Source organism: Scardinius erythrophthalmus (genome assembly GCF_964197995.2).
Source record: "Scardinius erythrophthalmus genome assembly, chromosome: 24".
NCBI classification, from domain to species: domain Eukaryota; kingdom Metazoa; phylum Chordata; class Actinopteri; order Cypriniformes; family Leuciscidae; genus Scardinius; species Scardinius erythrophthalmus.
The window spans coordinates 26,733,082-26,747,025 of record NC_138244.1 but is presented as its reverse complement, the minus strand read 5'-3'; the positions used below and the strand labels follow the sequence as shown (position 1 = coordinate 26,747,025).

The window sequence follows — 13,944 nt, the reverse complement described above, 5'->3', positions numbered from 1 at the left end:
CATAAATCGCCAGGGCGGCCTCAGGTCCCGCAACCTGTTTGCCATAGCCTCACAGCTCTTGCTATGGGCTCACACCAATCTGCGCTCGCTCAGGGCAGCTCACGTGCCAGGCACGTTGAATACAGGAGCAGACATGCTCTCTCGGGGCAGAGTTCCCCCAGAGGAATGGTCTCTCCACCCTCAGACAGTTCTCCTACTCTGGGAGGTCTTCGGGAAGGCAGAAGTAGATCTTTTCGCCTCAAAAGACAACTGTCAATGCCCAATCTTTTTCTCAAAGAGCAGGGATGCGTTGGCCCACGACTGGCCCAACCTTCCTCTCTATGCGTTCCCCCCGGTCTCGATGCTCCCTCAGGTCATCGAACGGATCAGGAACACGAAAAGCGCAGTGCTATTAGTAGCTCCTCTCTGGCGGACCCAGGTTTGGTTCCCAGAGTTGATGCAGCTGTCTGTAGCAGACCCGTGGCCAATCCCAGTGAGGCGCGACCTCCTGACTCAGGCCAACAGGACAATCTGGCATCCCCGTCCCGACTTATGGGCCCTACATGTATGGCCACTCAACGGGTACCCCAGAACCTCCCAGAGGGCGTCCTGAATACTATAAAGGAAGCTAGAGCTCCGTCTACCAGACGCCTCTATCTCAGTAAATGGTCAGTGTTTTCCAGCTGGTGTTTAGCTCGAGACCTCGACCCATACACTTGTGAAGTACCAAGAGTACTGTCTTTTCTACAGGAGATGTTGGACGCGGGTCGCTCCCCCTCCACTCTCAAAGTGTACGTGGCAGCCATTGCTGCTTTTCACGTATTGGAAGCCGGGGCCTCCTTAGGAAAAAGCGACCTTATAGTTCGCTTCCTCAGGGGCGCCAGGAGGCTTAACCCGCCTCGGCCACCGTCTGTTCCGGCCTGGGACCTCTCCTTGGTCCTGCGGGCTCTTAAGGGACCTCCCTTTGAACCACTTCAGTCAGCTGATCCTAAGTCTCTCTCTCTGAAAACCGCCCTGCTTCTAGCACTGGCGTCAGTAAAGAGAATAGGGGATTTACAGGCGCTGTCTACCAGCGCTTCCTGTCTGGAGTTTGGTCCTAATGACTCCAAGGTCATTCTTAGGCCAAGACATGGATATGTTCCTAAGGTGCTCTCAACTCCGTTCAGAGCCCAGGTTATTTCTCTGTCAGCTCTCCCCTCCTCCGAGGAGGATAGCGATTCTCTCATGCTTTGCCCAGTCAGAGCTTTGAGAATTTATCTGGAGCGTTCGGCCTCTTTCAGACAGTCTGAACAGCTCTTTGTGTGTTTCGGGGGCCGATCCAAGGGCCTCCCGGTCACTAAAACCACACTGTCCAGATGGATAGTTGACGCCATTGCCCTGGCTTACACCTCACTGGGCCTCTCTTGTCCCATAGGTGTTAGAGCTCATTCCACGAGAGGTGTTGCCTCTTCGTGGGCTTGGTCAAGTGGTATTCCCATTGAAGACATTTGTGCGGCGGCCGGCTGGTCCGCTCCGTCCACATTTGTGAGATTCTATAATCTGGATGTCCCTGCTCTGCAGACATGCGTTCTTTCTGTCTAGACTCTGGCTCTGTGGATCCAGACTAGTTTTGAACCATGGTCACTTGGGTATTCCCATCTATAGCATATGTGCGGCGGCCGGATATCCGCTCCGTCCACATTGTTGAATTATAGCTTTAATGCCCTTGCTTGTAGCTACAGTTCTTCTGTCTAGACACTGGCTCTGTGACCCAGTCTAGTTGATATTGAACACACGGTTTTCACTTTGTGGGCTAAGTGACTGGCTCTGGCCAGATCCGATGAATTATGACTTTAATGTCCCTGCTTTGCAGTTACAGTCTTTTCAGTCTAGACTCTGGCTCTGCTGACCCAGACTAGTTCGATGTTTAACACACGGTTATCACCTTGTGGACTAAGTGACTGGCTTTGGCCAGATTCGTTGATTATAAGTTGATGTCCCTGCTTTGCAGTTACAGTCTTTTCAGTCTAGACTCTGGCTCTGCGGACCCAGACTAGTTTGATATTAAACACACGGCTATCACCTTGTGGGTTAAATGACTGGCTCTGGCCAGTCTTTATTACGGATAATTGATGGGCCCGATGTTCGGTCTCTTTTTATCCTGGCTATTCTGTACTTCCCGGAACTCTGGTGAGTCAGAGCGGCCAAAAGATTAATAGCACGGCGTTTTAAATGGAAACGTTCCCATAAGCGTTTGCAACGCAGTACGAGAGAACGTTCTCGTAAGGGAACGTACTGGTTACTTTCGTAACCTCGGTTCCCTTAGAGATAAGGGAACGAGTACTGCGTTGCCTTGCCGTGCTATTTTTCTTATGGCAGGTTTGTCGCTTCAGTCGATTATACCTGTCAAATGGCGGATTCTATCTGTATTTATATGTTATGGTCACGTGTAGTTTCGCGCGCTTGACAGTGACAGAGCGCCAAGCGCCCTGATTGGCTCGCGCGCTTCTGTCTATCCGCCATTGGTTCGTGCAGTTGCCCACAGCACAGCCTATCAGCTCACTCACGTGGGTCTGATGCTCTCGCCTGTGCTGTAGCAAATGCGTTTTAAAATAAAGGCTTCAATATTCTCGAGAAAAGGAGTTTTTCCCATAAGCGTTTGCAACGCAGTACTCGTTCCCTTATCTCTAAGGGAACCGAGGTTACGAAAGTAACCAGTACGTTCATCTCCCCTGCTTATGGGGAAAGATGTAGTGACAAGTTCATTACCCAAGATTCTAGCTTCCTGGACTATCTTCAGCCCGGTGATGAAGTGATGGCAGACAGAGGCTTCACAATTCGTGATTTACTGTTTGAGAGAGAGGTAAATCTTATCATGCCAGCATTTACTCATAAAGGTGGACAGTTGTCAGACGAGGATGCTACAGGCACAAGGAGGATCACCAATGTGCGCATACATGTGGAAAGAGTGATCAGAAGGCTCAATGTGTTCAAAATTGTCTCCCAGACTGTCCCTATTAACATGGCACACAAAATGGACAAAATCCTCAGAGTGTGTGCAGCGCACATCACTACTACTAATGAAAATTAACGATTTTATGTGTGAACGCCACTGTAGAGTTTCCGTTCAGCAGTAAAAATTCACATATAGGTCCTGTAGAAATAATGGATTATGTTGGATATTACCTCAGTATGTGATGAATGAACAGTCAGTGTAATGATTAATCAATAAATTAGTTTTCTACTGTAAGCTTTTGCTGTAATGAAGAACCTTATAAATGATCAAAAATGAACAAACCAATTTCAGCCCATTGTTTCATATTGGTGCGTTGGAGCTCGTACCAACCTGTCACGTGATTTCAACAAATGAGACTTTAGTAAGTCATACCTTTTTCAAACTGCATTTTGAAATTGTGATGATTTGGTGCTAGAGGGCAATGATATCCCACAGCAAACACCTGCATTGAAAACACCTACACCTGTTTTTATGTCAGTTGTGTTGAAGTTAGAACAAATGAATGTAGAGATGTTTATTTTCTTTATATATATATATATTAAAGTTACTAGGTAAAGCAAACTTTGATCTTGTGATTACTTATCACAAGGTTTTAATGATGACTTAATTTGTTCTAACAGATTGTCTAGTTTTACATACCAAAACTATGTTATTTTTACCCATAGACACATACACAAGTCACCAGTTTTTCCACAAAGAGTTTGGAAACATTAAAAGCATATGAATGTTGTTCCTGCAAGAAAAACAAATGTTAGTTGATTAATTATAGTTGATAATTAAAATTCATTCACACTATCTTCGGCACTCATGAGGAAGTGTGCAAGACTATCTCAGGTCTGAAAGAATGCCAAAGCTCAGAGCCCTTAATGCACACTAAATCCAGACTATCTCTGCTTTGGAGCAGTATTTAAGGCTTAGCATATCTCATCATTTATTATGTTCAGGAACTCAATATTACAAGATGTAGAGGACAAAATTTTCAGGGTAAGCAATTTGGTAGTAAAAAAAAAAAGTATGCATTATTGGCACTGAGATTTGGCATTTTCCAACCTGGGACAGTCTTGCACACTTACTTCCTGTCAAGTACACGTAAGTGTAGGTATTGGGTTATGCCCAGAGATGAAAGGCAAAAAGCTCTAATATGGAGATGGGTTGGGGTGTTTTATACGGTCATTCATTTAGAATAAGCTACTCCAAATTCATTAACAGTAGAACAAGGTTAAGAACATTATTCATCTGCGTACAGACACGTTTTGAATTAGGCTGTTTTTTTTTTGTTTTTGTTTTTTGTGAGAAGTTCTTATGTGCATACAAATATGAAATAATTAATGTAATTATTAATAAATGGAACCCACTGATAATCTTTGACATGTTCTTCATAAGTGGCATAAAGACAGTTATGTTATGTGCATATCATGGATACACATAGACAAAACAAGAACCATGCCTTGGACACACTGGTACACTCAAACTCAAGACACACACATACATTTAAACTTCTGACATCTCTTACTTGTTATTATATTTATTAATATGCCATATGGGGTTGATCTTTCAGTATTATGACTGGATGACCTGGACATTGTGGATGATTCTGCTTTATCTTGTATATGACCCTTCTTCCTTAATAAAGTTTAGAATGTGATACTACACTGTCTGTGTCTTGATCATTGATCTTGCTCTGATGCCACACATCACAGGGGTTGAGGCCTGTTTCCATCTGATGACTGACAGATGCTTCGAGGCTGCAGAGAGTCTACCTGAAAAGGAATCTAACAGAAAAATATTGTCTTGGATCAGAATACCTTCGTATCCCCTGATGTTTTCAATTCCAAGAAACACATTTTAGGAATTAAGTTGAAAACTTCTAAACAGCTGAGAACCAACAAAACTACATTTTGAATTGTTTTAGAGTGTTTAATTCAAAACGTTTTTACTTAGTTATTATCAGCTCTTCAGCTCCAGTGTCCTCATACTTTATAGTACTAATCCCAGTTAAACCTGCCTGTGTAATTCTGAACACCTTCATTGTCTTGATCTGGCGTTTGTTTGGGTTAGAGCTGAACTTACTGTACACAGTCTGACCAAAATCCCAACATCTGTGCAAATATATCAAACATATAGTGCAAATGATATGACTTTTTTATGAATTAGCATTCAATAGTGGTTTAATCAAAATATAATAAACTTACAATAAGTGCCCTGTTCTTTATCACATTAATTTAGCAGATGATTATATCCTAAGCGAGCTATGGAGAAATACAAGCGATTCTTCTTAAGGAGGCAATGACATGCTTGCAGTACAAAGTTTCAAACATTGTCCAGAAAAGTACAAGCTATAGAACAAGGGAAATATGAAACTGGGGAAAAATAAGTTGTTTTTTGAGTCACATGCTCTGCCTTGCTTAAATGAGCAGCTCATTCAGATGAGCTTTTACATGATCCTCATTCACATGCCGAGACTAATAATAAGTATAAACAAATATGACGATTTACATTTTTATTTACGTGATATGATGTACATCATCTTATGAAAAGGCTATATATTGATTAATAATATTAATACAAATTATTATCTTAAGGACAGATCATCTGCTGACATGAGAGTCATAGAGAGACTCGGAGCCTCCGGATGATGTTCGTGTGCTTCAAGCTGCCCAAATCAACATCTGTATTAAAGCCTCCTCACGGTCCTCACTGATGCTGATTTCATTAAACTCTCTTCCAGACTGTTTGCTGAACACACAGAGCCTTCGTTCAGGCTTTTATTAAGCTTTACACTTAAACTATCCATCAAATGTACACGCGGCTTTCCCCCGTGTCTGATGCTCGCCAAGGATTTGATCTGACGGAGGAAAAAATAAACATTTCCTCTCGCGTATTTTAGTCTCCAATGAAAGCTCAGAACCTCTGCTTGGTGTTCACTTTGATTTGACTGCGCCAAACTATTTTACCACTCCAGGTTTGAGCCAAATGTAAGAGAAGAAAACACACGCGTGAGGGGCTCGTGGACGCGCACAGAGGCCGAGCGGGCAGGTTGAGTCTATAAGGTTCTCATGTGTTATTTAAGAGCGCAGCGCCGCGCGAGCGCTAAACATTGTTGAAACTAGAGACAGCGTTTGAAGACTGTTGATCCGATCAGAGAGAAATGGCAGAAATCGCCCCAGCACCCGCTGCTGCCGCCCCGGCTAAAGCGCCCAAAAAGAAGTCCGCTGCGAAGGCCAAGAAAGCAGGTCCAGGCGTCGGCGAGCTCATCGTCAAAGCTGTGTCCGCATCCAAGGAGAGGAGCGGCGTGTCCCTCGCCGCGCTGAAGAAAGCGCTCGCTGCCAGCGGCTACGACGTAGAGAAGAACAACTCCCGCGTCAAGATCGCCATCAAGAGCCTGGTGACTAAAAGCACCCTGGTGCAGGTCAAAGGGACCGGCGCCTCGGGCTCATTCAAGCTCAACAAGCAGCAAGCCGAGACCAAGAGGAAGGCAGCTCCTAAAGTGAAGAAGTCCGCGGCCAAGAAACCCGCTGCTGCCAAGAAGCCCAAGAGCGCAGCGGCTAAGAAGCCCGCCACCAAGAAATCTCCTAAGAAGGCCAAGAAACCCGCAGCCAAAGCCACTAAGAAGGTGACGAAGAGCCCCAAGAAGGCGACGAAGAGCCCCAAGAAGGCGAAGAAGCCAGCAGCCGCTAAGAAAGCAGCCAAGAGCCCTAAAAAGGCAAAGGTTGTTAAACCTAAAGCGGCAAAGCCTAAGAAGGCAGCGCCCAAAAAGAAATAAAGTCCAGTGTTTGTTCCTCAACGGCTCTTTTAAGAGCCACCCACTAACTCTGAATAAGAGCAAAACTCGTTTCTATGAATGATTTGTGTTATTTTTGTTGGCAAATAAGAATAAATGAGATGTGACTTTTGATCTCTTAGACTCATGCAATCTGAACAAATAAGTCAAAACAGAAAAAACATTTATATATAAGGAATTTATAAAAAAAAAAAAACTTAAAGAGGGTTCAGACAGTGATCAGTCTAAATATGTTGTACAACACAGTAGAGACAGAATATACACACACAACACTATGCTGGATAATTGTGACAATACAAACAACCCACATCCAACAATATGGGCAGTGATTAAACTCTAATATTACAATAGGAACAGTATACTCTACAGTATCAGACAGTCAATGTGCCCAGAATATAGTGTGTGTGTGTGTGTGTGTGTGTGTGTGTGTGTGTGTGTGTGTGTGAAAGGTGTGGAGCACATTTGGTAGAAACAGCGTACAATATCTATATTACCTTTATTTACATTTCATATATATAATTTCAATGGTTTAATATCTTCTGTCTTAAATCTAATTAATACTTGTGCATAGTAATTCCAGCCAGAAAGGGGGTTGGGCTTTGGAGGGAAGTTCAGTGATTGGTTTGAATCTTTACAGACTCTAAACCAATGAGCGACTGGCACTCTCGTTTAAAGACAGTGTGTGGAAACTAAGTAATCTTATTCTGTCAGTTTTGATTGAGGTGCTTGAAGTTACCGATCAAAAAATAATAATGAGTGGAAGAGGTAAAACCGGTGGTAAAGCCCGAGCCAAGGCTAAGACTCGCTCCTCCAGGGCGGGACTGCAGTTCCCCGTCGGCCGTGTTCACAGGCTTCTGCGCAAAGGAAACTACGCCGAGCGCGTCGGTGCCGGTGCTCCTGTTTATCTGGCGGCGGTGCTCGAGTACCTCACCGCTGAGATCCTGGAGCTGGCTGGAAACGCCGCTCGGGACAACAAGAAGACCCGCATCATCCCCCGTCACCTGCAGCTGGCGGTGCGCAACGACGAGGAGCTCAACAAACTCCTGGGCCGAGTGACCATCGCTCAGGGCGGCGTGCTGCCCAACATCCAGGCCGTGCTCCTGCCCAAGAAGACCGAGAAACCCGCTAAATCTAAATAAACAGATTGAAGACTGGATTACTGAAACAACGGCTCTTTTAAGAGCCACCCATTTTATCTGACAACGAGCGCTTTTCTCTGTTAATATTTATAAACAGTTTAAACTCTTTGGTTGGGGGGGGAAATTACCCACCAAACGACTATTGTATGATTGTCTACCTCGACCATTAATCTTACAGTTGATGTAAGCACATCATAACCCCCTAAATGTGTTTACCACCCAATCAATCTCCCCCTAATCTTAAAATAAATGTGTCTGCCAAGCTCTGATAATGAATATTTTAAGTTATCCAAAATAAAAACGTAACATACACATTGGCTTTATGGAAACCGATATTGGTCGATGTTACTTGGAGGATGGAGACCCTAGTCTGTCTCGCTGCGGTGCTTTTATACTGTGAAGTGATTTTGTTCTAATCCGAGATCTGCACAAGCACTGGGAATTAAGGCGAGTATTTCAGAACAAATAAATAATATTGTGAGTATAAAGGCGGGCAAAGTAGTCAATGGAACAAAAACAGCTCGAGCGGGAAACCCTCCGCTTGTTTGAAAAGAGGAAACGCGCAGTCATTGGCTGGCACTCATGCGCATACGTCACGTATTAGCCAATCACAAGGCCTGTTTCCTCGCGTCACTATGAGCTCGTGGCGGTTCAAAGCTTTAAAAGCGGGCGAGAAACACAGAGCGGTATTTCCTTCCAGCTCAAGCAGGACAGAGAGAAAGACTGCAGCAATGGCCAGAACCAAGCAGACCGCTCGTAAATCCACCGGTGGTAAAGCCCCGAGGAAGCAGCTCGCTACTAAAGCCGCCCGTAAGAGCGCTCCGGCCACCGGCGGCGTCAAGAAGCCTCATCGCTACCGGCCCGGGACCGTGGCTCTGCGGGAGATCCGCCGCTATCAGAAGTCCACCGAGTTGCTGATCCGCAAACTGCCCTTCCAGCGGCTGGTGAGAGAAATCGCTCAGGACTTCAAGACGGACCTGCGCTTCCAGAGCTCCGCTGTCATGGCCCTGCAGGAGTCCAGCGAGGCTTATTTGGTCGGTCTGTTCGAGGACACCAACCTGTGCGCCATCCACGCCAAGAGGGTCACCATCATGCCCAAAGATATTCAGCTGGCCCGCCGCATCCGCGGAGAGCGCGCTTAAACCCGCGTCTTCCTCAACCCACAACGGCTCTTTTAAGAGCCACTTCAGTTTAAACTGAATGAGGGAATTTCCAATATAATGCTGAAATTAAAGAATATAAAAGCTGATTTGGTTAAAGTATTTTCCAGTTCTGAATAACTAACAGCATTTAAAGAGTGCAGCGATCATTTTAATCAGTTTTATATTCCAAGAAAAGATACGGCACTGCGTTGAATACAGTAACATCAATTGGAAAAAAAAAATACAGAGAAATAATGACATTTAAATCAGTTTGTTCTGTTTTGTGATGACATCTAAACCGTGATAACAGTATCAAACTGAAGTGTCATAGGTCAGTATTATGAAGGTTATAAAGAGTTTAAAATGTTATTTTCATTTAAGAGCATGTTACATCACTTAAAGAAAACCAGTGTATGCTGTGATCATGTGGGAGTGGAGATGACTGCACTGTTTGCTGAGTATGTCTTAACGTTATATTGGTGAATACTTTGTAGGAGTGTATTCTGGATTCTGGAATCCACTGCTGCTTCAATGTATATCTAATGAGTGATTATAATCAAGGTATTAATCAATATTTTTCCTTCTAAATATCACATGAGTTAAAGGACATCTCTAGGCTTATGAAATGTTACTTTGTTATAGAAGTTACCAGTGTGATTGCTGAAATGTTATTTCATGTATTCTCTAATGTCTGTATGAAATATCTGAGAGGTGACTGAAGGGTCTGGCCCATACCAGGAATACAGCAACTGTATCTGATATGAATGCAGTAACAGTGCTTGCTCATTTTGCCCGGCTTCCAGAAATGAAATAAAACATACATCTGCTTTTTTAAGGGTATCCTGAAATCTATGGTCACAGGGGTCATTGAAGTCTATAGTGTAAGGCACCATTTCTCAGTTAAAGCCTTACCTTCCAGTTATATTAAAGTGTCCTCTCCTTGAGAGAAAGAACATATTATATTGATGTTTTGAGAAGACTCTCCTATTTACCATTAGAGCCTGGCCAAATCCAACCTTGAACAAGCTGTGTGTCGGTGTGTGTTAGTCTTTTTGGTTACAGGTTAAGGAACAACTGGCATTATTGGAGATTGACTGACTTGTTTTCTTCGAATGGCTGGCGCCTGGACACAGTCATGTGACCTTGGAGGACCACTCGTACCTAACTCAGGGTCCTGGTGGCAGCCGTACAAACTATGGAGATATTCATCTGTTTATGTGTAGAAAATTACTGTTTATCTATTTATTTTATTTCTTAGCCTTTATCTTTCAACCTGAAGTAATGATGTAGCTTAGACCTTGGTGAAGGGTATAATTGCAGTGATCTTTGTAACTGTAAGAGAGACGGCCTACCCTTGTGAGTCTTGAAGCTGACTTCTGCCTGATGAAATTGCAAACTATCTTCAGTAAAAAAAAAAAACAAACAAAAAAAAAAAAAAAACTTTAAATTATTATAATTCTGACTCTTTTCTTAAATTGACTGCACTTCTAACTCCTGGTCTAAATTAATCATATCTGGTCCTTGGGTCTTTAACAACAGATCTTAATGGGTGAGGACTTTCATGGAGTGATAATGCCTGATAATAAATTATTTCACCTCAAAGTTTATAGTAGGCTATAGAAAACATTATTATACTAGATAGCATATGCAGCACATTCTATTGAAAATATTTTTTTTTTAAATAAATGTTGTCTGACAATATTGTCTTAAAACTTATTGAGTGTATTCTTTAAACAGGTAATGTGCACCACAAGATAAATACTCTTTATTCTCTCGTAGGAGGCATGAGGAAGATATTTAATTATTATTATATATATACATATATATATATATATATATATATATACAATCTTACTTTTCTTCAGTGAAAAAAAAAAAAAAATAGCTGCTAATATTAGTTGAGAACATTGTCTTAAGATGCTAAAAAAGCAAGTTGTCATATGTCGTTCATGCTGATATTTAACACATTTTGTTACGTCTTTATCCCGGGACATGGACAGATTTCGATAAGAAAAATTCCACAAAATTCCACAAAATTCCACAATCCACAATATTCCACAATCTATGTAATCTGAGTTTAAATGTATCACAAATGTTAATAATCACATTAAACTGGTGATTTCTGAAGGGTCCGATTCTAGAATCCACTGCCACTTCAATGTGTATATATATATATATATATATATATATATATATATATATATATATATATATATATATATATAGCCTATCTTTTTGAGGGATTTATAATCAAGTTATTAATCAATAATCAATATCTTTCCTATTCATATTAAATGATTTGGATTTACTTCTTCAAGCTTATATTAAAGCTTTTATTTTACTTTCATCTTCAATCACTTGATAATAACAATGAAATGCACCTCTCATTGTGAGAAAAAAAAACTAAAAACATCAAGGTCTTTAACTAAAATTCCCCTATATTTTTCAACTCTATTTTCTTGCAGGGCAGAACAGGGGTTGTCTACCATCCTGCCAACCAACCAATTGCAAGGGGGGGGGGGGTGGCGGCGTGGCGCTGGTTTCTGTCAGGTCCTGTAAGCAAATGTAAAAGGCTTCCTTGTGGCACACAGCATCCATTCATTTTTGTCTTTCGTTGATCGACTGTGAAACATGTCTGGAAGAGGCAAAGGCGGTAAAGGACTCGGGAAAGGAGGCGCTAAGCGTCACCGTAAAGTTTTGCGCGATAACATCCAGGGAATCACCAAACCAGCCATTCGTCGTCTGGCTCGCCGCGGCGGCGTCAAGCGCATCTCCGGTCTGATCTACGAGGAGACCCGCGGAGTGTTGAAGGTGTTCCTGGAGAACGTGATCCGCGATGCCGTCACCTACACCGAGCACGCCAAGAGAAAGACCGTCACCGCCATGGATGTTGTGTACGCGCTGAAGAGACAGGGACGCACCCTGTACGGCTTTGGCGGATAAACGCCTGAAACCAGGAGAAACCACACAAACCCAACGGCTCTTTTAAGAGCCACACACTCTAACACATAAAGAGGCAATGTGCTGATCATGTCACCCATAGAGTATAAAACGCTTTATTTTCTGAATCCAGGATGAACCTCAAATAACTCTTGAACAACCTTTCACAATAATAAATCGAGACCATCAACATTATGATTTACCTTATATTATATATATATATTATTTTTATTAACAGATAATACCTAATTAACTTTTCTTTTTCTTTTTTTCTACACGTTAATCAATTGAACGAATATTCGTTATTTCGTTACAAAACTAACAAAAAAGTAACTAGGTGAAGTGAAAATAATGCTAAAGTTAGCAGAAATGAACATGTTGACAAATGTATATAATATATATTGTACACAAACGGTCAAATGAGCCTGTATTTATTTTTTATTTTTTTCTTGTCATTTAAACATCTCAATAATAGTTTTATGATGACACGCTGTTTTTCTTTTTCTAAACTCTCTCAATGGATTTATAAGGGGTTTTAAAATGACTCGATGATGCACAATATTAGAACTGCTTATTTTCTCAAAATTTTTGAATAAAAGAGCGGGAAACGAAACAACGGAAATAGGGTAGTGGTGGGCGGACTATAATTTATCCGCCTGTGATTGGCCCTCGTGATGCTTTAAGTTGTCCAATGAAGTACGAGTTTATGGGTTTGGCCTATGAAAACAGACAATCAGAGAATTCTCGTATCGCTTTGAAAATTAGCATAGGGCAGTGAATAAATACCTCTGTATCGCACTGAAGAGAACATTACTTTGTCAGTCTCTTGATCTCGCATCATCATGCCTGAACCAGCAAAGTCCGCGCCTAAGAAGGGCTCAAAGAAGGCCGTCACCAAGACCGCCGGTAAGGGAGGAAAGAAGCGCAGAAAGTCCAGGAAGGAGAGCTATGCTATCTATGTGTACAAAGTCCTGAAGCAGGTTCACCCTGACACCGGCATTTCCTCCAAGGCGATGGGCATCATGAACTCTTTCGTCAACGACATCTTCGAGCGCATCGCCGGTGAGTCGTCTCGCCTCGCGCACTACAACAAGCGCTCCACCATCACTTCTAGAGAGATCCAGACCGCCGTGCGTCTGCTGCTGCCCGGAGAGCTGGCCAAACACGCCGTGTCCGAGGGCACAAAGGCCGTCACCAAATACACCAGCTCAAAGTGAGGCGTGCCTGACTTCAACTACCCCAAAGGCTCTTTTAAGAGCCACCCATCTCCTCAGATAAAGAGCTTTTGTGTTTCGTTAGTCGCAGTCTTGATCCCGCGAGAGTAGAATGAATCTCCTAAATATGAACATTGACAAACAGTCGTGTTTTTGAGGAGATTTAGGCAAAGCACTTTTCACAATCCTAATCCATTTGGGTGCCATTAGTTTAAAAATGTGAAAAAATAAGATTGTCTTTTTTATTACTTGCTTATTTTGGAAATGGTGAACGATCACAGCGATTCCCAGTTTCTGTAAATCTTATACAACACCAAACCACAACGAATTCATTACATTTGAAGCTCACTTAAAAGTGTGGTTTTATTTTCCTACAACAGGCTTCCATGTCTTGCATACCAATACAAATATGTAAATGCATATAAGAGATCACTGTTTATTCTATTGTTTTTAACAAGATAAAAGTCAAAATATGAATTTATATTTAATACATTTTTGTCTTAATTTAGCTGTGTGTGCAGATAAATCAAATACAAAAAGTTGTTGTTCTGGATTACTATTTATATGTGTGTTATGAAGTTGTTAAGAACTGGTAAAATAATAATCACTGTGGGGAATCGATGAGAATGCACAAAACTCCTTTTAATTGCTTTTATTTGATGGCTCAACATGTGGATCAAGGTGTGTGGTTACTATAAAAGAATAACAACACTGCCATCAGTTACAAGTATGACAAACATCAAACATTAACACA

At 42.1% G+C, this 13,944-nt stretch overlaps 5 protein-coding genes across 5 annotated transcripts; all 5 read left to right on the top strand.

Annotated features, from left to right (window-relative positions):
- Positions 1-5,957: 5,957 nt before the first annotated feature.
- Positions 5,958-6,737, top strand: LOC308684818 (histone H1-like; the record flags this gene model as incomplete). Its single annotated transcript, XM_081356132.1, has 1 exon — positions 5,958-6,737. The coding sequence occupies exon 1, from the start codon at positions 6,123-6,125 to the stop codon at positions 6,735-6,737; it is 615 nt and encodes a 204-aa protein (XP_081212258.1). The 5' UTR covers positions 5,958-6,122.
- Positions 6,738-7,507: 770 nt separating this feature from the next.
- LOC308684319 (histone H2A-like) lies at positions 7,508-7,894 on the top strand (the record flags this gene model as incomplete). The annotated part of the gene is made up of 1 exon (XM_081355465.1): positions 7,508-7,894. One exon carries the CDS (start codon positions 7,508-7,510, stop codon positions 7,892-7,894), a length of 387 nt encoding a protein of 128 aa, XP_081211591.1.
- A 731-nt stretch (positions 7,895-8,625) lies between these two features.
- On the top strand, positions 8,626-9,036 carry LOC308684683 (histone H3.2-like; the record flags this gene model as incomplete). Its single annotated transcript, XM_081355931.1, has 1 exon — positions 8,626-9,036. The coding sequence occupies one exon, from the start codon at positions 8,626-8,628 to the stop codon at positions 9,034-9,036; it is 411 nt and encodes a 136-aa protein (XP_081212057.1).
- Positions 9,037-11,667: 2,631 nt separating this feature from the next.
- Positions 11,668-11,979, top strand: LOC308684281 (histone H4; the record flags this gene model as incomplete). The annotated part of the gene is made up of 1 exon (XM_081355400.1): positions 11,668-11,979. The coding sequence occupies one exon, from the start codon at positions 11,668-11,670 to the stop codon at positions 11,977-11,979; it is 312 nt and encodes a 103-aa protein (XP_081211526.1).
- An 827-nt stretch (positions 11,980-12,806) lies between these two features.
- Positions 12,807-13,212, top strand: LOC308684805 (histone H2B). The gene has a single exon (XM_081356104.1). The coding sequence runs from the start codon at positions 12,819-12,821 to the stop codon at positions 13,191-13,193; it is 375 nt and encodes a 124-aa protein (XP_081212230.1). The 5' UTR covers positions 12,807-12,818; the 3' UTR covers positions 13,194-13,212.
- Positions 13,213-13,944: the final 732 nt, after the last annotated feature.

Bases quoted from the DNA above. Each gene is read 5' to 3' on its own strand.
- LOC308684805 (XM_081356104.1), top strand. From the start codon at position 12,819: ATGCCTGAACCAGCAAAGTCCGCGCCTAAGAAGGGCTCAAAGAAGGCC.